Source organism: Mugil cephalus, chromosome 2 (assembly GCF_022458985.1).
Source record: "Mugil cephalus isolate CIBA_MC_2020 chromosome 2, CIBA_Mcephalus_1.1, whole genome shotgun sequence".
Classification (NCBI taxonomy): Eukaryota; Metazoa; Chordata; class Actinopteri; order Mugiliformes; family Mugilidae; genus Mugil; species Mugil cephalus.
Genome location: NC_061771.1, coordinates 18,206,362 through 18,231,259, shown reverse-complemented (window position 1 = coordinate 18,231,259; position 24,898 = coordinate 18,206,362). Strand labels below are relative to the sequence as shown.

General features: G+C 41.5%; 3 protein-coding genes and 1 long non-coding RNA gene across 7 annotated transcripts in view; 2 read left to right on the top strand and 2 right to left on the bottom strand.

Annotated features, from left to right (window-relative positions):
• LOC125004187 (LIM and calponin homology domains-containing protein 1-like) overlaps positions 1-4,564 on the top strand; it is a 28,343-nt gene extending 23,779 nt beyond the window's left edge. For both annotated transcript variants that reach the window (XM_047578616.1, XM_047578615.1), the window contains 6 exons: positions 52-244; positions 1,000-1,096; positions 1,401-1,475; positions 1,609-1,717; positions 1,935-2,037; positions 3,255-4,564. In XM_047578616.1, the coding sequence (XP_047434572.1) occupies positions 52-244; positions 1,000-1,096; positions 1,401-1,475; positions 1,609-1,717; positions 1,935-2,037; positions 3,255-3,280 (603 nt within the window). In that variant the 3' untranslated portion in view covers positions 3,281-4,564. The remainder of the gene's footprint in view (positions 1-51; positions 245-999; positions 1,097-1,400; positions 1,476-1,608; positions 1,718-1,934; positions 2,038-3,254) is intronic.
• A 747-nt stretch (positions 4,565-5,311) lies between these two features.
• On the top strand, positions 5,312-14,632 carry tmem192 (transmembrane protein 192). 3 transcript variants are annotated; one of them, XM_047577979.1, is made up of 6 exons: positions 5,312-5,464; positions 6,131-6,280; positions 6,652-6,913; positions 7,037-7,159; positions 12,850-12,955; positions 13,929-14,632. In XM_047577979.1, the coding sequence occupies exons 1-6, from the start codon at positions 5,435-5,437 to the stop codon at positions 14,041-14,043; spliced, it is 786 nt and encodes a 261-aa protein (XP_047433935.1). In that variant the 5' UTR covers positions 5,312-5,434; the 3' UTR covers positions 14,044-14,632. The 3 variants fall into 3 exon arrangements, with proteins under 3 accessions (XP_047433935.1, XP_047433934.1, XP_047433936.1); XM_047577978.1 differs by having other exon boundaries at positions 5,320-5,464; positions 6,128-6,280; XM_047577980.1 differs by lacking the exon at positions 7,037-7,159 and having other exon boundaries at positions 5,320-5,464; positions 6,128-6,280.
• Positions 14,074-19,127, bottom strand: apela (apelin receptor early endogenous ligand). Its single transcript, XM_047577981.1, has 3 exons — positions 17,629-19,127; positions 15,913-16,002; positions 14,074-15,627 (listed from the first exon to the last, which is right to left on the bottom strand). The coding sequence occupies exons 1-2, from the start codon at positions 17,696-17,698 to the stop codon at positions 15,914-15,916; spliced, it is 159 nt and encodes a 52-aa protein (XP_047433937.1). The 5' UTR covers positions 17,699-19,127; the 3' UTR covers positions 14,074-15,627; position 15,913.
• Positions 19,128-22,876: 3,749 nt separating this feature from the next.
• Positions 22,877-23,253, bottom strand: LOC125003796. The gene is made up of 2 exons (XR_007112277.1): positions 23,134-23,253; positions 22,877-23,052 (listed from the first exon to the last, which is right to left on the bottom strand). It is a non-coding gene; the product is annotated as an uncharacterized LOC125003796 (long non-coding RNA).
• Between the last annotated feature and the right edge of the window lie 1,645 nt (positions 23,254-24,898).

Here is a 24,898-nt window from a genome sequence, read left to right as displayed (position 1 = left end):
TGCATGTCTTTATGTTTTTGTCTCTGTTTGATTTGTCTGCACTTCTTCCAGGAGAGACGGATTCTAGAGGAGACTGTCGCACCCCTTAACCCCACCGGTTTGGTGACCCAGCCGTCAGAACAGACAGTGAGGACTTCCTCGGCTCCAGAAAGCAACAGCGCAGACAGTCCCCTGCAGCACAACGGCCAAAGAATCTCCATGGGGAACGAGGATCAGCACGCATCAAAGCTGCATTTTTTCCAAGGTGAGCATGAAGCAGACACACTCATTCACAGGGATGGGTGTCGATACTCGGTACCATAATGGCACCGGTGCTGACGCAAACAATAGTAACCAGACCAAAAAATCAACTCAGATTTCAGTGCTTCATTTTGGCGCCGCTGAATTTTTTATTACCGCCCCCTTAGCTCTTTTTTTTTCCCTCCAAGAACTTTATTGAAAATTTGTGTAAATGTGTGTAACTGCAAATAACAAAAGCAAACAAACAAACAAAACACCAACAAAAGTCATTCCAGTTCACTTTGGCAATAACATGGGTTGGTCATCAACAGCAGCTGGCTGCTACATGTGACGTCATGTCAGTTTTTCACCTGCATGAATAGAAGTGAACCTTCAAAATGCTGAATGTGAAAAAGGATTGACACAACACCTGACAACACATAGCATTTTTGTAGCAGAGAAAAGTACAGTCTTTGATGGCCTGCAAGCGAGACCCCACGCCAGTGGAGTTTGCAGTTTTGTTATGATAATTACATGTTCACAATTGTATTTCATATTGGCTTATTTATTTGTATTTATATTATTTAAATGAATATTCTTTTCAACTTTTATGTCACAGCACTTTGTATATTTTCCATTATTTAAGCACCAGCACCTCTTGGCCCTACTCATTCATAAGCATCACATATCCAAATTTGTATGTGTACAGCTCACTCGTCCTTAATTCAACCATGTGTTTCCTCAGAGTTTATGAGAGTTTGTTTTTTATTATGTTTGTAGATTCTTCACCTGATAGTGAAACTTCTAAGAAGGAACTGTGGAAAACATCCTCTCTGGACCGCAACCCTCAGTTGAACCAGGCACAGATTGTTAAAAGGTACATTATGCTGCTTAGTATGTGGTTTGTATGTGCGTCAGTGGATTCCAGCTCATACCATTCATTTGGATCATCTTAAAAGATATAAACACATATTTAGACATGAAGCAAACGTCAAGAAATGTGTCGAAAATATGAAAGGGAACCAGGCAAAGGCACAAACATATATATCAGATGGAAATGCTCACTTATTAAGAAGCTTTGAAAGAGACATTTCTTGCGTATATACACCTGAATTTACACAAATGTTCTAAAATGTAACTTTTGGATTTGAATATATTTATTTATTTCTTATGTACCTCAGATCTGGATCACACGATGGTGTCACAACTAAACAGCAGTGCACTCCTTCAACACAGCAGCCTCCTTCACCCAGCAGGTAACACACACAGTACGCCCGAACTAATGTCTGAAAGAATATCAGCAATCAGTGGAGCAAGGATGCATCAATGTGGGAGAGAGCAGCTTGTGTTTGATGAACAGTTTTTCTCCTGCTGTCTCTGTCTGTGTAGGTGTGTTAGTGGAAAGCGTCTTTGTTCGGGTTGTTCTCAGCCTCTGGGAAAAGGAGCTGCTATGATCATCGATACGCTGGGACTGTTTTTCCACATGCAGTGTTTCAAGGTGTTGTTTTATTCTAGTACACACACACATGCACACCATTGAGGAAAAGTGACTCTTGGGATGTGCAAATTCTACTAAAGCCTGTACACATTATACTTGCCACCGGGCAGGGGACATGAAAATGATAGATGATACACAATAAAATATATAAATGTATTAACACTGATGAAAACACAAACCTTTGCATGTAGAATATTTGCTGTGTTTCTCTCCTCAGTGTGGAGTGTGTAAAGGGCAGCTGGGCGACGCCACTGCAGGGACTGACGTAAGGATTCGTAATGGACTGCTCAGCTGTCACGAGTGCTATATCGCATCTCGGGGTGAGAACACATATGCCTACACACTCTCAAAGAAACACACAGGCTTTGATTTATTGTCTCATATCTATATATGTCTTGCTGAAAAGCCAGCTGCCCTCCAGGGACAAATAAATTGAAAGCAAGTAAGTTGAAAGCCTGGTGAATTCCTTATAGGCAAATTCAGACGCTTGGCAATTATATTTGTTTTTGTTTTACAAGAAATTGTACCAATAATGAAAACCAAGTGGTTGTTAATTCTTATTGAAATATGAATCTGGATCTAGGCCAGCATGCCTATGTGCTGCTTCTACACAGACACTAGCTTCATTTACAGCTCGGTGTGGCTCGTCCTGACATGACTGACGTGTCTGGTTGTTGATCCCTCAGAGCAACTGAAGCACTTGAACAGATAAATTCATGCTGTGGAAGAATCTCTATAAGAACCTTTTGTCACCACATAAGTAAAACTGATATATCTTCCAGGGCGTGGGGGATTTAATTAAGTCATACTGTCACCTCTGGTGTCTGATAATATGTGTATCTGCTGATTCACATATTTTGTCTTGCGTAGGTTGTGTGAAAAAAACATGATATGTTCCTGTATATTTTTATCTAAATATTTTTAATCTGCCTTTTGCAGGATATTAATAAGAATATGTGCTGTACAGTCATTTAAGAGGAATGAAAGTCAACATAGTAACAAAGTCCATTCATGTGTTCTTTATAGGGATATTTTACCAGTCAGTGTTTTACTTCACATTAAAAGTGGCATCATACTGTGTGAAGACTGACGTAAAGTGGAAAGTGTATTTGATGCAAAACAATGGATGTTTACAGGGCAACTGTGTCTCCTGGGTGTTTGTTTATGATAAAAACAAAATGTGGAAAGGACTTTCACATATTTATTAGCACTGTAATCGAGAACCTAATCCTGACTTTGGTTTTATTCTTCCCCATCTCTTTTCTGAATGTGTCCATCTCTGGTGTGATTAGATCAGAATGGAGTGATTGAGCTAGAATTTGATGTAGAATCTGTGATATAAAGACCTGCCTTTATCTGCGTAGAAGTTTTCTTCATAAAAGAAAAAAACACCTGCTGGTTTAAAGTCTGTTACTAAAACCTTTCCTCTTCTGAGGTTTATATTGACCTCAGCCCTGACCTTAACCCTTCTCTAATCTAAACCTAGTTTCATACATCGATTAACTTAACAACGCTAAGACGCTGCCTCTCGTTGCAGGCCGGGGTCAGCCCACCACACTATGACGACCTTTGGAACGGGAACTGGAACTTTCGCCTGGACAGAGAACCATTCTAGAACCTTGAGTCACAGACGGGATGTAATCCTCACAGCCTGGATTTAGTTTTTGTTCTTTTTTTTTTTTTTTCCTTTCTGAAACGCTCAAACAGAGAACCTGCACTGACGACCAGTGGAGTAAATGACACAACAACAACAACATGCACATACACTACTATTGATGTGCTTCTTAACTGTACGCAGGTATACACTTCTTTATGATATGTGTAGCATGGATGTAATCAAGATATCAATATGCTAAAGCCTTTGCACAACCAACACATAGATAAGGATCTCTTCTGTCACAAGCTAAACATGTTTCTGTCTTTAACACACACAGTGGTACCTGGATCTTGACTCATTAACTCCTGCTTCTGCACTGATCATGTGACTCCACTCTCTGAGTGTGATGCAAAGTGGTTTGGGTTGGATAACTTGAAGTATCTTGACCATTAGAATGCCTTACTCATAGCTTCTCATTCATTTGGGTTTTGCGTTTACAGTTTTGCATGAAAAACAAACATATATAAGTTATTGTGAGTATTGCTCAGATGGATAGTGAGTTGATGTTTACCCATCCTCTCGTATGTTGTATCTCATCCATTTGAATTTTAGAAATCTGCCTAACGTACCACGAGCTTTTTTTCTTTATAACTAATTTTACATGAATGAGAATGCATGTTATTAAATAATAATACTTGTTCTTTGGATTTTAAACATTTTCCCTTTAGGATGTTTTAGCCATTGTTTCTTCTGATAGACTGCATCTGAATCAGTGCCTTATGTAATGAATGCGAGGGCGAGAGTGTACTGGATGTGCAGGAGTATTTCACACTCACACTGACCTCGGGGTCTAGGCACATTGTGTTTGTGTGTGCGTATGTGTGTAAGTATGAATGTAATGTATGATTCAACTTGAAGCACAGTTCCATACCAGCAAAAAAAGAATAAAACAAAAAAAAAACCTAACCTTCTTTATCACCTGCTGTCCATTTCCAATTAACTAAACCAATGATAAAACGTTATTTGCTGCTTCCCTGTTAATTAGTCCTGCATCTAATAACAGTTCATAATGTCCTAAAATCTCTCCTCGTTTGCCTCTATCACAAGCGTTGCCTCCCCAGAGTATGATCTGAACTCCTCTCTCCTCTGTCTGAACACCAGACAGCAGCTTCGTCGCTCAGAGGAACAGAGCTCAGTTCATTGTCTTTTATAGCAACTGTATGTTTATCAATAAAATATTTTAAATGGGATGTTATCTGTGTTTTCATTTGCCTACATAAAGTTAGCGCTTTGCTTTATTTATATATCCATACAGACAAATTATTTTTACCACATTTATAAATGTTTGTTTACCTCTTTCTTCACTTGGACTTTAGGTCACTCTGAGGTTAAGGGGGAGCTTTTCCCTGGTCTTCTTAGCTCGGGCTGGGCCACTGATCTGGATCTCTAAGGCACACTGAAACCAATCTGTACTAATCTTCTTTTCTTTTTACACACCACCAAATAAAATAAAGAGAAAAAATATTTCATGTTTGATGGATGTTTACAATATTCAGTGACGCTATCATTTCAGTCAGTGGACAAGCTGCAAAAATACAGTGACATCCTTTCCTTTATTTCATCTTCACTAGATAAATATGTTTAATTTCTGTCATTGGAAACTACCCAGAAAACAGATGCAATGAAAAAGACCATTAATTCAGTTCAGGATTTGGAAGTCAGAAGATGAAATAAAAAGTAGTTATAAGCTTTCATTAATGTAAACATGCATTCTTGCCATTCACAGTATAGTGTCTGAGCTTGGTTTTACAGCTTCTATAGCACAGAAATTATTTTAAAGAATGTTTTTCACGGAATATTTTGTTATGTTGGGATTTTAAAAAACTAATAAGAGTGAATGTCCTGCAGCTCGCGGGTGTAATTCATGGACGTGAGAAGCAAACGTCCCACAACCGGAACCATTGAGCTAGGAACCAAGTTTCAACAGACGACGGAACCAGGACAAGAGTGAACCGGAAGTTTACCTTTATTTGCCCGCCCGCTTCTGTGTCGCATAGAATGTACGCTGATGGTTGTTGTTGATTACTTTGCTCTCTTAAAAACGCCAAACGTCGAGACGAATGGGCTCAAAGGGACCCTGGCTCTATGCAGTATGTACCCGTTGTTTGACGTTAACTGGTTGCCATGACAATGCGTCGCTTGTTCCGTGCAGTGGTTTAAACTCTGTGGCAGTTAGACTGGGAGCTACAAACATAGCACATACTATATACATGTGTGCACATACAGAGGATTAGATTAGAGTTGAATAAATTACCAGAGTTTTGTCTTTAAAATTAGCATACACTCAAAACTGAACTTCCTGGTGTCTTAGCAGTTCCTTGTTTTTAGTCCAGGTGATAAACTATGGAACTTGAGTTTCACTTTCCCTCGCAGATACCAGCATTAATGTACCTCAAGCTAAAAAGCGCACAGGCTGCTTTTGTTCGTTTTGAGTGCATAAATCAACCATGGTGTCAGAAAGACAAATTAGTAACAGCTAAATTAAATACTAAACACAGAGGTCCAGCTACACCAGAAGTAGAAAAACAAGATAAATAATGAGTCAAAGATCAATGAGGGCTAAATGCTGGCTGCCCTTTGCCCGTGACTTTAAGATAATAATCTGTTGAGATCATTGTATCATAACTTTACAAGCATTATCATTACATCCCATTTACACAGATTAGTCTAGGGTGAAGTATAAAGTAAGACAACTTTCCTTCTAGATTCATTTGTGATTTATTTGTATTCTCTCCTTAATGTGTTTATCGTAGCAGGCAGGCCCCTCAGTCGACATGACACGAAGCACGGAGGAGGACTCGGTGGACGGTCCGCTGATCTCTGCTGACGCCCTGCAGTCTGCCATCAGGAGAGAGTTTCAGACGCTACCGACGCCCTGCCACGCCGTCCTGCTGTCTCTGCTGCACGTATGACATGAACTTGTTTACACACATTGTGTTAATGAGGTTATTCTTTAAGTAAAAAGAAACAGCTGACAGAAAAATAAAAAAAGATTATTCTTTCATGTTTTAGTTTGATGTCATGGTTGATGGCTTGTTATTAATACGTTTTGTGATATATTGTCGTCATATAACTTGGTCTGAGTGACTTTTCGGTCAAAATTATACAATATATCATTATATAAATTTTTCTGCTTTATATAATTGTAAACTGATTGTGAACTTTGCTTTTGGACCCTAAGTGCTTTTAAAAGTATCATGACTTATCATACGATGTGTCAGTCTGTGCTAAAGATACCAGGGACGTCTCACTTCCTCTATTTCTCTTCTCCTTTAAGGTTTTGTATGTGGTGTTGTCGATATGTGTGGCAGTGCTGTGCATACTGGAATCTGACCAAGAGGAGATGTGTAAGAGCTTTTTGGGTAACGTAAAAGGCGACAGTGTCATTGTGTTCGCGAAGGTGTGCCTGTGGGCGCTGGTGCTGCTGTTCACCGCCTACGTGCAGCACCACCACAACCGGGCCCGGAGCAGAGGCTACCTGAGATTCTACAGAGAGATGCAGCCACTGAAACACCTGCCGCTTGTCACGCACTCTTCAGGTATGACATGCTCCCTGTGTGCTAGAGAAATGTTTTCGCGGCTTATGCACCTGTCGGTTTTCTCCACAGGGTGGCAGTAAAGCTAAAGCTTAAACGCCCGTGTGTGTTTCTGTGTGTGAACAGGAAACGTCCTCCTGTTGCTTCTTCTTGCTGCAAGACTAGCACAAAGTGTACACATCTACATGCTGCTCAGTATTCTGGGGTGTGAGCTGTTGGTGGCGGTGCCGAGCCTGTTGTATTACGCAGGTAAACCGATTCCCGTTTTCATTTTAATGTTCAGTATGTGAATGTGAGTGTTGACTCTTGTCTGAGGCTCCAGAACTATGTGCGGATCAGTTGCATTATTATATTGTTTTTAGTGTGAGCCCATAAACACAGGCTTCCCCCTCTCTATAAACAGCACTAAAGTAAACTGTCCACCACCAAACCTCAGCGTACTGTTGCCACACCTGCTGTTAATAGCGTCCATGCATCCGGTTCCTCCTTTTACTCCCCTTTCTCCAAGAGACGCTCAGGCTCCGACTGAACCGCAAGTGCAAATTTTAACATTCAGAAAGAAACTGTTTTGATACATACAGTCCAGTGTGCTGTGTGTAATTAATCTGGAAATGCAGTAGTATGGGAAAAAAAAGAATGATAATAAGAGAAAAATAGAAAACAGCAGCAGTATGAACGCACAAGCAGCTCAATAGGTGGTACAGTAAATTAGGTTTGGTTAAATTCAAGTGTACAGGTGTGGAGTAAATGAAATACAGTTAGCATCTAACCAGAAAGGCTAAGACGGTATTATTTACTCAAAGTGCCAGTGAAGGTGACAGTAGCACTAGAGCTGCAAGCTGAAAAGCACGTACAGTCATAGTATGAACTGAATGTACAGGACTGACTGTACATTCAGTTTTTGGGGTATTTGCATTTCCTGCATGTACAGTCCATACAGTCAGAGATTTAGTGCTGCACAGAGACATTTGCAGAGGGATCTGCATGTAGGCCGTCGCTGACTTGGGAAGATGCCGACCCTGACTGAAACCACACTCTGACCTAAGCCGTTATGTCGACCCCAGTTGTGTCAGGCGTACTACAGGCAGGGATGCAGATTCCCACGCCTCCGTGCAGGTTATGGGTTATGACGCCACAAGATTTTCCCACACAGGCGAAACTTCCTTGAGTCGAGCGTATTCTTATTCCAGCGTTATTGCAGGTGGATGGCAGCAATAATATCATCTCTCTCATTTGCAGAGACACACCCTGTAGATTACATTACACACAAAACACACACTACCCCCACTCTCTATCTGACACCATTAGCATCACAAAACCTGCCCTGCCCTTTTCAGACTCGACAGCATGACAATCATCCATTCAGCTCTCTGTCCTCCCTCCCTCCCTCTGTCTCCCTCTCTCTCTGCTGATCTGCTGATTCTTTGCATCTGATACCAACACCGTGCAAACTTTGGTGGATGATACCCGTGCCTATCTACGTATCCATTGTCTGATTTTCCATTCTGCGCCTCAGAGCTCGAGAACGAATTGGTTTAACTGCACACGGTGTTGTGCATTGACTGAGCAGCTTTGTTGGAAATGACCTGAAGTAACAAATCATCATTTGGAGGGTTGCTCCTTTCTATTAATGCTGCTTGTAGCATAAATCACTCTGTAGCCCTTTGCTTCATTTAAGGTCATAGAGTTCGGGACGATGAGGATAAAACGCGGATTTATTTTGCGTTGATTATTTGAATGGTGCAACAAAGTGTAATGCGCAGAAAAAGTGTGATTTACTACCAGTGCCGCTGGAGTCTTTACCTCTCTACAGTTTCTTTCTCTCTTCCATGCACCTTGGCAGCAGGTGAAGTCACACCAGAATTATTATTTTTTGAAGAAGCGTAAAAAAAGATACTAAACACCACCTGGTGGAGACATTTTATATTTTCTTCAACTCTCTCTACAAGCTCTAAATCACACAGGCGACATCTCACATGATTAGGATTAGCGTGACTAGGATCGGTTTGTTCTTACAGAGCAGACCCCGACTCAGATTTATCTCGAGAATTAATCTGTACTCTACAGGTTTTATCTTTCGTTAGGCCTGAAATAACTTTAAAGATTTAGTTTCGCCCAACACTAAACACGGTCTAATTAGCTGCTCTTCTCTTTTTGCTGGAGCAAGACTCCTATGAAGACCCATTATGTGTTATTACAATTGTTTTCATTTGTCTGTTTAGAGATGTGCCTCCACACATGGCTGCACAATTATATTAATAACACTTACAGCTATAATCTAGTTGATTGAATGTTATATGATTTGTCCTCCTCATGAATGCAGCAGTGAACATGCTTTTTTACTTTGTAGGATCCTTCAATTCTCATAACATTAGTTACTGAGTGTTACATACGCCCATTGCCTAGTGTAAATATGTGTGTATGTGTGTGTGTGCAAATAAAGGTTTTTTGGAAATATAAAGTTAGTTCTTCGACACTTTGCTCAGAATCAAAAAGAGACACGTGCAAGGACTTATTCATAGTTTCTTAATGGAAAACTGAAATTTACTGATGACGATTTTTTGTCTAAAAAAAAGTAATTCAAGACACATTTTAGATTTCATCGAATAGAGATCAAATGTGTTCGAGGAATTCAAGGGCAGATAATTGACAATTGAGAATAAGCCCTTGTCATTAAGTAGTGAATACATTTAGGGGCTTTTTTATGCTTTTATTGGACACGGGAAATGGGTTTGAAAAATTCGACAAATGTCTGTGATTGCGCTCTAAGGCAGTTCATGGTCTCTCGTGGCATCTTACCTCCGGAAGAAACATTCGCCAGAACTTTTTTTTTTTTTTTTAATTTAGTCAAAATGAAATGCGCCACGTTTTACCACGGCGATCGCACAGTGTTTGTCACGTCAGGCTTCCTGTCAGCGTGTAAAGGAAAACTGCTGTTAAAAAAATGCCGAGTCAGAGGATATTGAAAGAGAGGAATCTGTATTGAAAGGAAATCCATATTAAAGCTGTGTTTGGCAGCTGAAGGGTACAGATTTTAGGTGGAGATACCAAGAGAGCCAAGTGGAGAAGATAAGAGGCATTAGGATTTAACCTAGCCAAAGGGAAGCCCTCGGCCCCCTCCACCAAGGAGATACACACACATTGTCCCCTGTGTTTACAGTGCTGGTGATCCACAGTTTGGGAAGGGGAGGGGGGGGGTCTCTGTTCGCCCGTCGCATTCCTCCTCAGATCAGTGCAGTCAGGCGCGATTCAAACTGAGCGACGCCTCGCAGCGGCGGCCGAGCGCGGGCACGCTGACCGACGCAGAGTCAAGGTGACATCAGTGAGGTCTCCAGGAGAAAACGAAGACTCCCTTTTTAGAGGACACACACACACACACACAGGGAGAGATATAATGCCTGCAGCTATGAAGTCCATACAGGAAGGCCTCGTTCAGGTTCCCTTTGAAGTGCGGGCTGATTGTAAGTGTGTGTATGTGTGTGTGTCTTTGAGGTTTTTCTGTATGTTTCTGCCTCTCTCATTTTAACATGAATACATTGTCCTCTATAGACCTCCATGCACATCAAAGCCACGCCGCGGCCTTCAAAGGCTTAACTTAGAATACATCTCTCTCCTCGGCCTGGCCTGAACTCAGTGTAAGCACTGCAGGGCACAGAGTTAACACACACACACACACACACTCATATAGAGGATACCGCAATCGCACACGAACCCATCCACTGTGTGATGGAGAGAAATCAAAAAAACTGATGCCACATCTGAACATTCAAATCAAATATCTTTATTCATTTATGCTTGTTTAATGACTGGATTCTATAAGTTTAAATCAATATTAAATGTATATAGTTATTATAGAAATTATTACAATATATGACCCATGTGATCAAACGCCAAAACAAGTCATATTATGTTTTATTTTTTTCTTGAGTCTTGAACTTGTAATATATCCTGTAATATATTTCTCAAACACTCAAACTATTCATTCAGACACAGAGTTTGCACCTGAAAATTGTCAGTGCATCCTAAACTAAGTAAATGTTTAACTCCTGTCTGTTTGCACAAAAATGCCTTTTTAACCCTTCTGGGGAAAGCTTTACCTTTTCCTTGACAAGTTATGAGTGAATTTTATTTTCCAGTAGACACGCACACTACAGTGAAGCCCTTTCATGTCAGACTCCGCACTTACGAAGGTGTTAACACGGCTCTTATCTTCGTCTTCTGAGAGTCTGTTCAAGCTGAGCATCAGACCCTGTGGTCGCCGGAATCAATTTCCTTCCCGTTCTTTGATTCCGTTTCAGGCGGCGCATTAGCTGTTGAGCACTATATGTGGTGCGATTAGCTGTTAGCACCTCTGCTGTATCACTGTTATCACCTGGAAATGTTCACTTGTGGATGGGTGATTGAAGCTCCTCAGATGTGAACAGACCGAGTCTGAGCACTGTCTGTGCGGCCGCGTGAGAGTCTCTGACGGGAACGTGTGAAATGTGTCACTTCTTTTACACTTTACCCTCCGTCCATCCATCCATCTATGCGTTTCCATGTGATATAATACACTGCCTTAAACTTTTGTATTTGCACACACTTATTTCATTTCGTTCCTTTAAAGGTATTTCTGATAATATTATAACAACTAGCATTTAGCTTATTTAGCGCACATAAGCTAAGTGCTGAATTGTTCATATTTTAGACATTTTAAGACAAATTCAGAAAAACACGTGCAACGAGCAAAAACGCATAGAATACCCCATATCACAGGGTCTGTTTTGTCAGTGCTCCTGTCGTTTTTTTTCTGTATTATCAACTCATACCACGTGGAAATATTGCGTGACACAGCTCAGTTAATAGTATTGTGTTGCCTTTTTTTTCTGTTCTGTTTCTGACAGTATAGACTGTAGATCCCTGAGCTTATATACTTTGATCAGTGCACAATTAATACAGTATAAAGTGTTATTACATGAAGGAACTGGAAGGCCTCCAGTCCACAGTGCCATGTCTTTTTGGGTGGCTTATCTTAAAAAAGATTGGGGGAAAAAATCTGCACGAAATTTACAGTTTGATGTTTGTGATGACGTTCCCTGCAAAGCTGCATCCTTTACAAAGGTTGATGAGTGTGATTATAGTACTTTTTGTAGTGTGTGAGAATGAGAATGTTAAATTAAAGCAAAGCTGGGACAGTGGTTTTATCTTCATGTGGTGTTCAACAGGCTCATCTTCCATGTTTAGCCTTTGTAGCTTCTGTTCTTCTCTCTACCACTTCATCTCTCTGCCTTTCAGGAATGCCTCTCTCACACGTATTTGCTTATTTGCTTTCTATTACTTTATTTACACACACACACACACACACACACACACACACACTTAGGGCCTCATTATGCAGGAATGTGCAGTATTTCTTTGGATTGTGTGTTAGTGTGGATGCAGAGATGCTGCACTGTAGCAAAGTAAAGATAGCGCTCTTTAGAACCTCCCTGACAATTTCCTCTGGCTAATGACACTCAAGTCTTATCAGCTCCTCCTTCTGCCTTTCCACACATACACACACACACACTCACAACGGGGTCTTATCACGATTCAAGCAACTCCAACATATATTTTAGCTGTGGCTCCTTTTACTGCCGCTGTGCCTGCCGCACCCACGCCTCCCCGCTAGCCCTACCCCGTGTGTAAAGGTGTATGTTTAGGGTGTGAGAATTAGAGGTTTGAGTGCAGGATATGGCAGCCCATAAGAACTAAGTGCAGGATATAACAGCTTGTGTGTGTTTAGGAGAAAGAGAGGGATGGAAAACAATAAAAAAAAAACAAAAAAACAAATGCGTGCCACTTCTCACCTGAGTCTCTAACCCCGGAGGAAAGCTCTCGCTGCTCAACAGTGTGTGTAGCTTTTAGTTTCGAAGCTTTTTGTAAAAATCGAGGGAACGTGCTTCTGTTTGTGTTTCCAGTCAAGGTGTTTCGCTACAACAGGGAGAGATCTGCACCAGATGTGAGCCAAGAAGATCTGTCCCACACCTACAGCGTCACGAGCCTGCCGACGGAGACCGGCTTCAGGTACAAACGGTTCACTCACCGCGTCTGAACGTCTCTTTTTACACACTTTCAGTAGAAGCGGTAGCGGTGTCAGGTTTGCGTTTCTTCCCTGAAAACATTGGAACCAAACGACGGCACTGTAACGAAGAGGCTTCAGCAGCAGGATGTTGAATAATCACAGGCACATTAAAATGTTCTTGTTTAATTGTCAAGTAGTTTTGCAAGAAGATGATACTGTTAGTGCATGTAAACATGAGCAGTTGTACAGTGGAATATCAATCCTAAAGATATGTTCATGAATGTGGGGGAAAAAATGGAAAAATACAGCAACACTGAAAGGTTTTATACATCAAATAGAAATTAACCCAAACTTAATATTGTCCAGAAACAAAATAGGCTGGAGAATAGAACTGTTGTTTTCCAATAAAAACAATCTGATGAAAGTATTTTAGGGGTTTAGTAGTGAGAAGCTGAGAAAATGAGACCTTTTTCTCTCCTGTTGTTTGTCAGACCGAAGGGAAGCGCGGCACCACTATTACACAAACATCTGACTCATAAATGTCAAAAAATATTTTTGAAGACAAAAAGGCACTTAGTGAAAGTATAAATAAAGGCTGCACTATGTGATTCATAGTTGAAGTTGGGATCTGTGTGTCAAGAGACGAGTAGTCGTAGAAAATAAAAAATGCAACCAAGATTTAGAAATTTGATTTTGCAAACCACATTATGAAATGCTGCAAGCACTTGACATATTAGCAAACCTACAAACCCCAACCCTAAAGTTCCTGTACTTTTGAAAAGTAGTATCTTATCAACAGGAGCTTTTTGCTTTGCAATTTCTCCAGCACATAATTAAGCAACACCAGAGATCACCTCCGTTTTTCCTTTTAAGCGGCTGCTCAGGACATTTTTCCTCAAACAGACGAATAAAACCAGCAGCTTTACGAGTTCCAGATGTGAAAAAAGGGCTCATGTGCTGTTATTTGTGTCACAGAGGGAGCTCCAGTCTGGAGGAGGTGGTGGAGAAGCAGGCCGACCTGATAGAGTACCTGAAGCAGCACAACACCTTACTGAGCAAGAGGCTGCTCAACCTCACCGCTCAGCACTAACGTCGGCCCGGCCTCCTTTTTTTTTTTTGTGTCGAGCCGGCCGACGGCACCCTCCGGCCCTTTGGAGAAAGAGCCTAATCATTTTAACTCGGAGAGAAGGTGGCAGCTTTTAAAGGAGAGGACTGAAGCTGCGGGATACGCTGGATAAAAGACTAAAGTAAGCAAATGCACTTGTGAGCTCCTCAGTGAGGCTCCCTCACCAGAGATGGACTGATAACGCAGGAGGAGGAGGTGGACTGAAAGTGGAGGACAGTTAAGGATTGCAAAGTGGCGGGCGGAGAGGAGGAGTCGTGGGTCACAGATCAGAGGTGAGGGGTTTTTATCACCGTGTTACGACCCCCGGTGACCCGTGCATGCTGCCGCTTTTGTTACCATGAAAGCAACCGAGCTGGGAGGCTGTTCAGTGATCATCTGTCTGCACTAAGGACGGCGAGGTCACCACTTACCTGCCAGAGAGAACGCTGTCGAGTCTTTATTTTATCTGTTTGTTGGGTATCAATCATGTGTTTATGTGCTTTATTTGGTGATAGGATATCTATTCATTAAGGTTGTGTATTTGTGATCAAACTCCAATAAATGTTTAATACTCGTTTTGATTATTTCATTTGTGTTTAAACCGTTCTCAGGATAAGAGTCGACACAGTGCTTGTACGCACGTAGGTAGCCACTGGTTTGTGTTTATCTTGTGTAATGTACCGAGAGCCGAAGGAGAACAATGGAAACTCTACAGTGTCAACGTTAGCTGGTGTGACTGCCCGTTTCCCGCCTCACCTTTTCTGTGTTAAATTTCACTAGTCACGGGAATCTGCGTTAACGAAATATCGAGATTGTCATTTGAGCCCTTGGTGTTTGTTCCCCATTGTGATTCCTTTATGCTGTGGCATTCGTAACTCGGCAGGGAGCGCGGCGTTTACGACTCCTTTCCCATGAGCCCGGAGTTTAACAGGAATCCTGCAGGTATCGTGATCCTGTTTGATTTGAATCACCAGGACGAGGTGTTACAACGTCTACCTAGAACACTTAAAGTATACAAAATGACCACATTTATTTGTTTATGTACTCATTCAGTTCACCACAAGCACAAAGACGAGCTGCATGTTTATAATTTTTTTTTATTAAAAAGCTTAAATCAATAAACATTTGAAGTGCATACACGCATTATAAACACTTTGTAGATGCTATAACAATATTTCTTGCTCTTTGGTCCACAGCTCTTGAGTCGGGCTTAAAGATAAATGTTGTCTCGACTCCTTTGCTCCTTCTTTTCTTGACATTAAAAGAACGTGGGGCGGTGCTCTCAACTGGCCAGAGCCAGATCTGTGCGGCCGTAACATTTCATGGTTCAGATTAGAACAGGAATGAGTCGTTGCCAAGGTGAGTCTGACTTTGAACAGATTTCTGCAGCTGCAGGATGTGTGTAACAGCAGCTACATGTAGATTATAGTCTTTGGTTTGCAGATCCCATAGTTTTTTTTCCCCCTTCTTCCAGGTCTGAGTCTCTGTACCAGGATCCGTCCATGGTGTTTGTGCCACACTGCAGTTCATATTTCTCTCCTTAGCTCACCATCGGTGCTGGGCCTCTGGCTGTAATGGAAAAACAGTTTTTTAGTATCCTACTATGGTGAGTTGAGCTCAGGCTTTCCTGTCCAAACGCTCCTCACGGTGCTAAAACCTTCCAGTTCATCATTAGTGAGATTTATGTCTGAGCCTTCTCCCCGTGCACCCCTGTTCTGCATGAACGCACAACTCTGCCACTAATCACACACACCTTCTTAACCGCCACCTGCCCGCCCTGCAGTAACTAACCCAGGTTTTGTGCCGCGCAGCTCAGCTCATAACCTCCTAATACTCGGGAAACACATGTCTTACCTCAGGGGAAGGGTACTCTGGAGTGGAGAGGCAGACAGCGTCTGTATAGGCAGTGGTGTCTGTGGTATCTTCTCCTCAGGTTCAGGAAATCTGGAATAAAGAGATGGAGGAACATATATTATACGCTCAGTTAGTTAGACTGCTGTGAAGCAAATTAACTTCTTACTGATGTGGTTTTAGGTGCTAAGAAAGATTTGTGTCAGCAGGTGGACGCCTGCATATCACCTTACAGGCCTAATTAGTAGCAAATGCAGGAAAGTGTGAGCTTAACCGTAACATAAAGATAAAACTACATTTCCTACACGTTTAATGTATGCGATTTTATTACTGTGGCTAAACTTGACCCCTCCTGGCCGCTTTCTTGTGTTTTATTATTTACACCCATTTTGCAAACAGATGGGTCAAACCCGGACGTTCGGACTTAACACGTGATTATTTTTAAACGTCCCTAATAAATCCACTTTGACTCCCGTGGTTCACAGGCTGCCAGCCAAGCCCAGGAAGAGATAAACAGCCAGATGACTTTATGACTCACCCCCGAGGCCCCCCCGCATGAGCAGCTACAACTGAAAGACACTGCTCCCCACGCCTGGAGGTAGGCTTCTTTACACTTGGCACTGCTCCTCCATGTCATGTTAATAAAGCTCGGGTATTTGCATGGCGTTTTAACACCGTGATTAACAAAAGCACGCCGGAGTGCCTTCCAGTCCGGGACAAAGGGGGTCTCTTTTTGGGGCCGCTGACCGATCCCCGGCGGCGCTGCGCTCCCGTCCCCTCCCCATCCTCTCCCCTTCATCCTCTCCTCTCCATCATCACATGAACCCGATCACGACCTCTGCCCGCAGCCCCTCTCTCATTTTTTTCTTTCCTTTCCTTTTCGTTTTTTTTTTTTAATAAACAATATCTGCTTGCCTTGCAGATAACCGCAAAGTAGCCTGAGTTTGCGTAAAAAGCGCACCTGCTTCACTAGCTAGGCGCGCAATCTCACTCCTTGCTAGGTTTATGTGAACAGTTAAAAAATAGGAATATTCGTCGCGGAATTGCGGCCATAATGAAACACAAACACAGAAGGAGAATAATTTGTGTTTTTATGGTGTCACAATTTGTTGCTGCTAGCATCATCATAGCTCTTTCATGTAATTTCGAGGCTAACTGCAACTATTTTCACGGTTTTCCTTCAGTTTTTTTTTTTACGATGTGCACGACGAGACTTCAACGCAGCACACGTTGAGGCTCGAGATACGCGGAACACCGTGATGGAATGTGACGGACCGTTACTTCACGTTTTAAGTGGATTATCGCATTTGTACTATAACACTGGTAAAAACATTTGTTATGACATTTGTCTGCGATAAGTCTTTGATATATATATATATATATATGTATATATATATATATATATATATATATATATATATATATATATATATATATATATATATATATATATTTTTTTTTTTTTTTTTTTTGTTACCGAGACTTGTAGCAAAAGCGCAGCAAAAAGTGTAGGCTCTCTCGTTTCTATGGTTACCCACTTTAAGGTGCGGTGCGCAGTGATTTGGAACGACGGTTTGAACTTTTGGCCGGACTATATTCTGACCGTTAAGTGTTGTTTTTAATCTTAGTTCGTACCGCAACCTTAAAAACTAACTAACTAACCTAAAATGAATATTTAAAACATTTTTTGTTTGGATGCTGAGGTATAAGGACGCTTACCTGGCCTGGTGGATGAGGCTACCACAGCTACGAGCAGCAAGAGCAGGTAGATCAGGTTGAAGATCCTCATGGCTGAGCAGCTGTTTGCTAATTAACAATTATTTTTCCAAAAAAAAAAAAAAAAGAAGAAGAAGTCTGTCCTTCTTGGCTCTGGTCCGGACTGGACAGATGGTGTTCGGTGTGTTTCAGCTCTCTCCACCTCTCTTCTCACTAACTGTGATACAGGGCCCGCGATGGGGAGAATCCAGGAGTACACAGTCTTTTCTGAGGACAGTCGATATGTCTCCGAGGAATGTGTGTCCAGAGCGTTTGTGTGTCCAGTGAGAGTGTCTCTGAGCAAAGTGACAAAGGTACCTATCCCCCCTCCTGCTTTATACGGACTCACAGGGGGGAGGGGGGAGAGCGTGGAGGGGGTGTAGCTCCCACTTTAGCCCCCACCTCAACCCCTGACACACACACACACACACTTAAACCAATGCACATATTGACCCCACATGTAGAGGGTAATTCAAATGACAGGAAGCCCCCTCCCTGCACCCTCCCTGCCTCCTTCAACACATATACTCTTATGCTGCATCATGTGTGTGCGTGCACATGTGACTGACTGAAATGTTGAAAGGGAGCGGAAGAAGCAGCCAGGTTTGAGTTATCACTTAAAACATTAGAGCAAAGATTTAAAGGAGCTGTAGCTGAAAGTAGCAGGTCCTTGGAGAAGGAGACCCCTCCTCCCTCTGTCCTCCCCTGCCCCCGCACAGATGAGGACACACACACACACACACATCTGGGGCTTTTGGGTGGTGCTGAGGACGAGGTGGGGGCTGTTTGCATCAAGCATTTTGGGGCAGTGGTCCGTCGTTGAATAAAATCCAGGATGCGCTGGACTAGAAAAGTCTGTCTGGGATGCTAGTGTCTCCGAATGTCAGCATGGAGGCCTCTCTTTGTTTTGTGTTTGAGTTTACCTGCTAATTTCTCTCAGTGGAGGATAGAAGTGACACAGCACAGTTTAAAAACACAGTATTTTTATTTATTTTTTTCAAAAGAGAGCAGAATATTGAATTTGGTTGAGTTACTTTACTTTGGTATTTAGGACGTGACTGTCATTTTTTGTTTTGTTTAATTGCTGATGAGTTTTGGTGAGTTGTGTTGTTGTTGAAAATATTTCCTAACGATGTGTTTTTCTTACTGTTTTTGTTTTGGTTGCACACAAACGTGCAGGAGCCCACCCAGTTTATATGGTCTTGGTGGGTAGAGCCATAAAAAGCAGTTATGTTTAGTCAGTCATCCCAAAGGGATCAATAAAGTTGAGTCTAAGTCTGAAGTCAAGATAGATGTATGTTTTTTTTTCCCATTTGATTTTCAAAATTTTACCTTTTATTTCTTGAAATACTGGCACCACTCATCTGCACGGTGCTCGCACTGTTATCGCGTAAAAATCCGAGCAATACTTGGCTCTGCCTCTCATCCAGGTTGTCAGCTGGTGGTACACCAGGGGATTCTCCTGAACCAGGTAACCCACGTCTCTCGGCATTACCTCTGCGGTTACCGCTGGTGTGGGGACTCATTAGCGTGTCTGCTTACGGCCGTCTCTGTGGACTGAGACTCTCCATTCAGCACCCAGCTAATGAATTAACACATTAAGATGAAATGTCAGCCATTACATGTGAATGAGGATTAGAGAAGCAGCAGGACACTAATGGACCATGGAGCTCAAAACAGTTACAGAGACTTTGAACAAGCATCTGGACCGCCAACTCTCTTTAGCTCTGAAAAACAGACAAAAGAGGCAAGTCTTTCTGTTTTTTAGTTTTTTATTGTAGCATGTTGTGTGTGTGTGTGTTTGTGTGTGTGTGTGTGGTGTGTGTGTGCGCGCGTCTGTGTAATTTTGTCTTTTAAAATGTTCCCTTTATTGCTTTATGACGTTTGCAAAAATGCTGCTTGAAATGACAGAGATTCCTCATGGATTTGGCCAACGCACAGACCACACATTCACGTACAGACACTCATTCATCTCGCCACAAACACTCAGCTGAGGTATGTGGTTTGTTTCTGTGGCAAGCAACTCTTTGCATATCAGCTGCCATTGTCTTTTAAAAAACTTTTATTTTCCCCCAATTTGAATATGCTAATCACGTCTCAATTGTCATTCACAGCCACCTGGTATCCGCTGCCCACTAACCTCAGCCAAACCTCTGTGTCACCAAAATGAACCCTCTCCATTTCTCTCCATCTGCCCTTAAAAACGCACTAGTGAAGCGTACCAAATTCTCCCACTGGTGTGTGTGTGACTGATTAGGGCATGGCATGTTGTAATATTTGCTCTTCCTGGGGATTATACGTCTTTACAAGGATTACCCAGCCTCCTCAAACACTCCCCTACGAGAGAGTCCCACACACAGGCCAACCTCCTATTAAAGTGCCTCAGTACCTTGGCAGCGGGGCTGCAGGTCACAGAGAAACCTCACTCCTCTGTTTGGATGATTAATGTCAGGGTATTTTTGATGTTGACAAAAATAAATCCACCTTATTGTATATTCTGAATACATCTAAATACTTTCAAATCCAAAAATAATCAGATTACAATAATAGAAAACAGGTGTAAGTCCTCACACATGGGTAGCATTGGATGTTTTTGCTTCATACATTGAATCAATAATCAAAATGGTTGTTTTTTGTTTTTTCAAAATTTTCTGGTTCCTGGTTTTACCTAAAATGTGTCCATCCGTCCATTTTCTGCAACAGTTCATCCTCACAAAGGACCTGGAGCCTACAACCAATTTAAAATCTAGCCACAGCTAGTTGTCAAATCTGCTGACACTTTAGTCAAGGTAGCTCCTGATTTCAGTTAAGGTTTAGACTCGAATTTCCAACCGTTGCCTCAGTCCCAACATCTCAAATATAAATTTCGAACATTTTACCTTTTGCCTTGAACACTTTTCACCAAACTTAATCTAGACCCTCACAATGAGAACAGACTGAGAACTGTTCACTTCAATATGTGGTTGAACTGAAAAAGCACTGCACCTATAACCACCACTGAAGATAGAAAGCTAGTAATGAGTATTTTAGACACAAAAACCAAATGATAGTTTCATTAATATATGTGAGCTTTCATTTGCTCTTCTCCATTTTGTATTGCTGCTTTCATTCTGAACCATTGTGCAACTCAGGAAATAGTTGGACTCCAGTGCTGTCATTACAACAAACCTTACAGCAGTCGTGATCTTCCCTTTAGCTGTGATCTTTACGACTGAATGTGGAAGCTTCGGCCTCTCCTCCCCTCCCGAAATCTCACTTTCTTCTCCTTCCTCTCCCATCATATCCTGACCAGGGTTCACAGATAAGGTACTTCCTCTCTGATAAAACCTGTTAAGAGGAACAGTGCCTCATAAAATGACCCTGTTTCTGTTCCATTGATGTGAACATTGCTGCAGGTACACATTTATATACAGTACAGTGACCAGTGGAAGGTTTTTCATCAGCTGCAAGTCACCACAAACCTTACAGTCGACTAAACCGCACTGTGGTGGTGATATAGGACCGACCGTTCATTAAATGGTCCAGCAGATGGACTTTGAAACATTTATACAATTATTCATTATCTAATCTGTTTTCCTAGCTGATAGAATATTAGCTACAATGGCATAGAGGGTTTTATTCACATTGCCCATGTTTTGCTGTGTATAGGATGACTCTGCATTTCTTTGGACTCTTTGGATTTGTTCACGTAACGTTTTCCTTCAAAGAAAAGTTTGCATTTCTTGTATGATGGTTTGTTGCAGATGTTATACTGAGAAGCTTTTCTGAGAAGAAAAGAAGAGAATTTCATTGACCTCGCGGTGACTTCATTATGCGCTCATTCAGGTGGACATACAGGAGAGTGTGGGCGGTGGAGTGAACGGGCTGAGATGAAATGTGCCGTGATGTCTGAAATCTCCGGGGTGTAGTCCTATGTGCGTGCGCAGGTGTTGATTGTGATCTGATGGGTCAGTTTGTTGTCCATCGTTAGACTGATGGTGGGCCTGTTGTTATGCCATACGGTCGTCAGTGTTAATGAGGTCCGCAGCCGGCCAGAGCTTAATTACTTTTAAGACCCTTTATCTCCATTTGCCCAATACAGACCCCAATGGACGCATATACACATGAACAGCAGTGCACACCCAATACACAGTCAGTACGGACCATCAGCACATCACACGCGCCGAGTCAGTCAGGCTTCTTTCTCTTTTTTTTCTCTCCTGCACCCTTAAAAAACGTAGAGTCTAAGGAGTTGGTTAACTTATTTTCTCGAGCTCCTCCTCCCCTCTGTGTCAACAACTAGACGGCTGACTGCGGAGGAGTGACGGAGGGCTCAGAGGTCAAGGGGCAAACTCAACAGGGAGCAGCCTCTAACCCCCTGGGATGTCACCCCACAAGGTCCGCAGGGGCCAAAAGTCACTCGGTTTGTTAAATCCTAACTCAGACACAGCGGCTTCACTGGACACACAGGCCCGTGTGCAGCTTGTATTTTTCTGGCACTTGTCTGAACAATCAGCAGGTAAAAATAAAAAGAAGCACACAGAAGAACGGGTGGAGTTTCTGTCATAGTTTCAACTTTATCTAGTTTGACTCTTTCCATCTTTGTTGTGTGTTTTATTCACAGTTCACTGATACCATATGAAAACTGTAGGTGGAGCTAAAGAGCAAATACTCTGAAAGCAAGTCAAGGTGACCTGTACACTCAGTTCAAGAGGTACATTAGTGAAAATGAATGCACCTTAATGAAATTGTACTGCGCTAAATCTCAGGCTCATAAATGTTAATATAATAATATCCAATATTAAGAAAACAATACGATAAGAATAGTCTTTATCGTCACAAGAAACAAATATAATCTAAATCAGAATCAGAAGGGAATGGAATATAAATATGAATAAAAATATGAACGTAAATATTAATCACACTATGAAAAATACAGATATTATGTACAGTTTCATGCAAATTGTTATCTAGTATAGATCGTTTCCAGCAGCAGCCTGGTTATAATATAAACTGTTGACGTGGCTCTTTGTCAAGCAGGAGTTTCTTGGACTGATTTGTTTAAATTATCTTGTTGTTTGTTGTTATCTTGTTGTTACTTCAACTGTGCTTTAATTTTAGAGGCAATGGTTTGTAGTACTATTGAATGGTATTGGGTTGTAACTGATCGACAGTTTTTGCTTTTCTCTTTATCAATTGATTATGCAAAATTAAATGGTCACAACTCGGCAGGCAGCATCATGAATGGGGAACTTTATTTTCAGCTTCATTCTTTTAGAAAACCTAGTGTTATAGACGTTATAGCCAGAACACTACACAATAACTAATGCTCTGATTCAGCTTGTTTGGTCATCACTCTCTGCTTCCTGTTACAATGTTGAGATTTCTTGATTTCACTGAGCTCTTCTTCTGAAAGAGAGCACATGCGACGAGCATTAGATAAACTGACATTTGACCGTGTGTGTCTGACAACAGAGGAGGGCTGCACACCTGGCTGGGCTCCTTGTGGCTGGAAGCAAACTGAAGCCAGGCTGAAGAGGGAGAAGACGACAAAGGCGACGACGATGAAGGTCAGCTCAAAGCCAGAGAATGGCAATTCCATTTACACAACTACACAACACAAAGCATGAGATTATTATGAAGCATGTAACGTGAGGGTGCGGAATTCATGACAATTTCATGAATTTAGACACTTGAATACACAGAGCAGACATAACATTATGACCGCCATCCAAATATAATGCAGGTTTCCCACGTGCCTACGAAACAGTTGTGAGCTATCAGAGAATGGACGTGGGTCTTCTGAGGGTGTCCTGTGCTGTCTGGTAACAGGATGTTGTTAGTGGGACCCCTTGGGTCCTATGGGTTGAGGGTAGGAGGCTCTGTGGATCTGGCTTATTCCAGACAATTGATCAGTTTGGGATCTAGTGACTTTGGAGGCCAGGTAAACACCGTGTGTTATTTATTTATTTATTTTTTTCATGTTTTGTTGAGCCCACAATCTAATAATATTTGTATGTGTGTCACTGTGTCGGGATGGTTGTTGCCATCAAAGAGTGTCATTAAGAGTGTGGGGTGGGGGTGTCTGGTCTGGTCCAGGTGGCTGGTACATATCTAGGTAACATCCACACGAAAGCCAGGTCCAAAAGTGTTAGAACGTTGAGTTGTCACAAGATGATCATTATCAATTACTTCTCCGGTCAGCGGTTTTATTGTTGTGGCTGATCACTGTATCTACATTTCCATTTACTGTAACCTCATGAACGTATACTTATACATTTTCAATGGCTGTATTTTATTGCATTGTGGCACACTGGTTTATTATTTATACTGAGTTCAGTATAAATAATTAGTTATGTTTAGTTATGTTTACAGATATATGTGAAAAATGCTTAGAATCCTTCTAATCTTTATGTAACAACAACTCATTGAAGCTGGTTTTATATCTAAAACAAAAGTAAAACAAAGGTGGCTGTTCTTGAATGTTTAAGTGGCTTGTTGAACTACGATAACCTGGATAACTGGTACGATAACCTGGGTAACTGATAATTTGAACTGGATAATCAAAGTATTTTCAAAGACAAACGTGATGCTATAATCCATAAAGAAAAACACACTGCACAATTAGTTTTCAGTGTCCAGCTATAATTTGTGAAACTACGATTATGTTTTTAATAATAAAAACAGATGTTTTATTCAGCTATTTGGGCTCCACTGATATTCAGCTTAGTTTGGTCATTTCCACAGTGCAGCTGTACTGTACATGCCTTACTCATAATATGAGAGTTCTAATCAAGGACATTAATTATTAGGAAATCATGATAGATAAATCAATTTAGGTGCTTAACTGATGCGTGCTCTTCCCACAACCATACAATGAATATTTTCCTCAAGTTATGTCTTGCAATTCCCTTTGAATGCAGGAACCAGTGCCCCCACAAGAGGGCGCTCTAACTGTGTCACGTCCCGTGCTCAAAGCCCTCATTCTATTTACAGCACTTACATTTTAAAAGCCTTGATTGTATATATCTACAGTGTAAAAGTTCAGTGTGCATCTCTGTTCACAAATGTACAGTACTTCCCTTAGAGCTTTATGACACATTGTAAACTGGAATTGTCTGATAATAATTACCTTCCTCAAGTGACCATAGCAATTTCACTGACTGTATTTAAATGCTAAAAAGTTAAGAAATGTGAAGTTAAGAAGTGTCATAGTGTGAGTAACTCATGAATAAAACAGACTGAAATGCTGAAG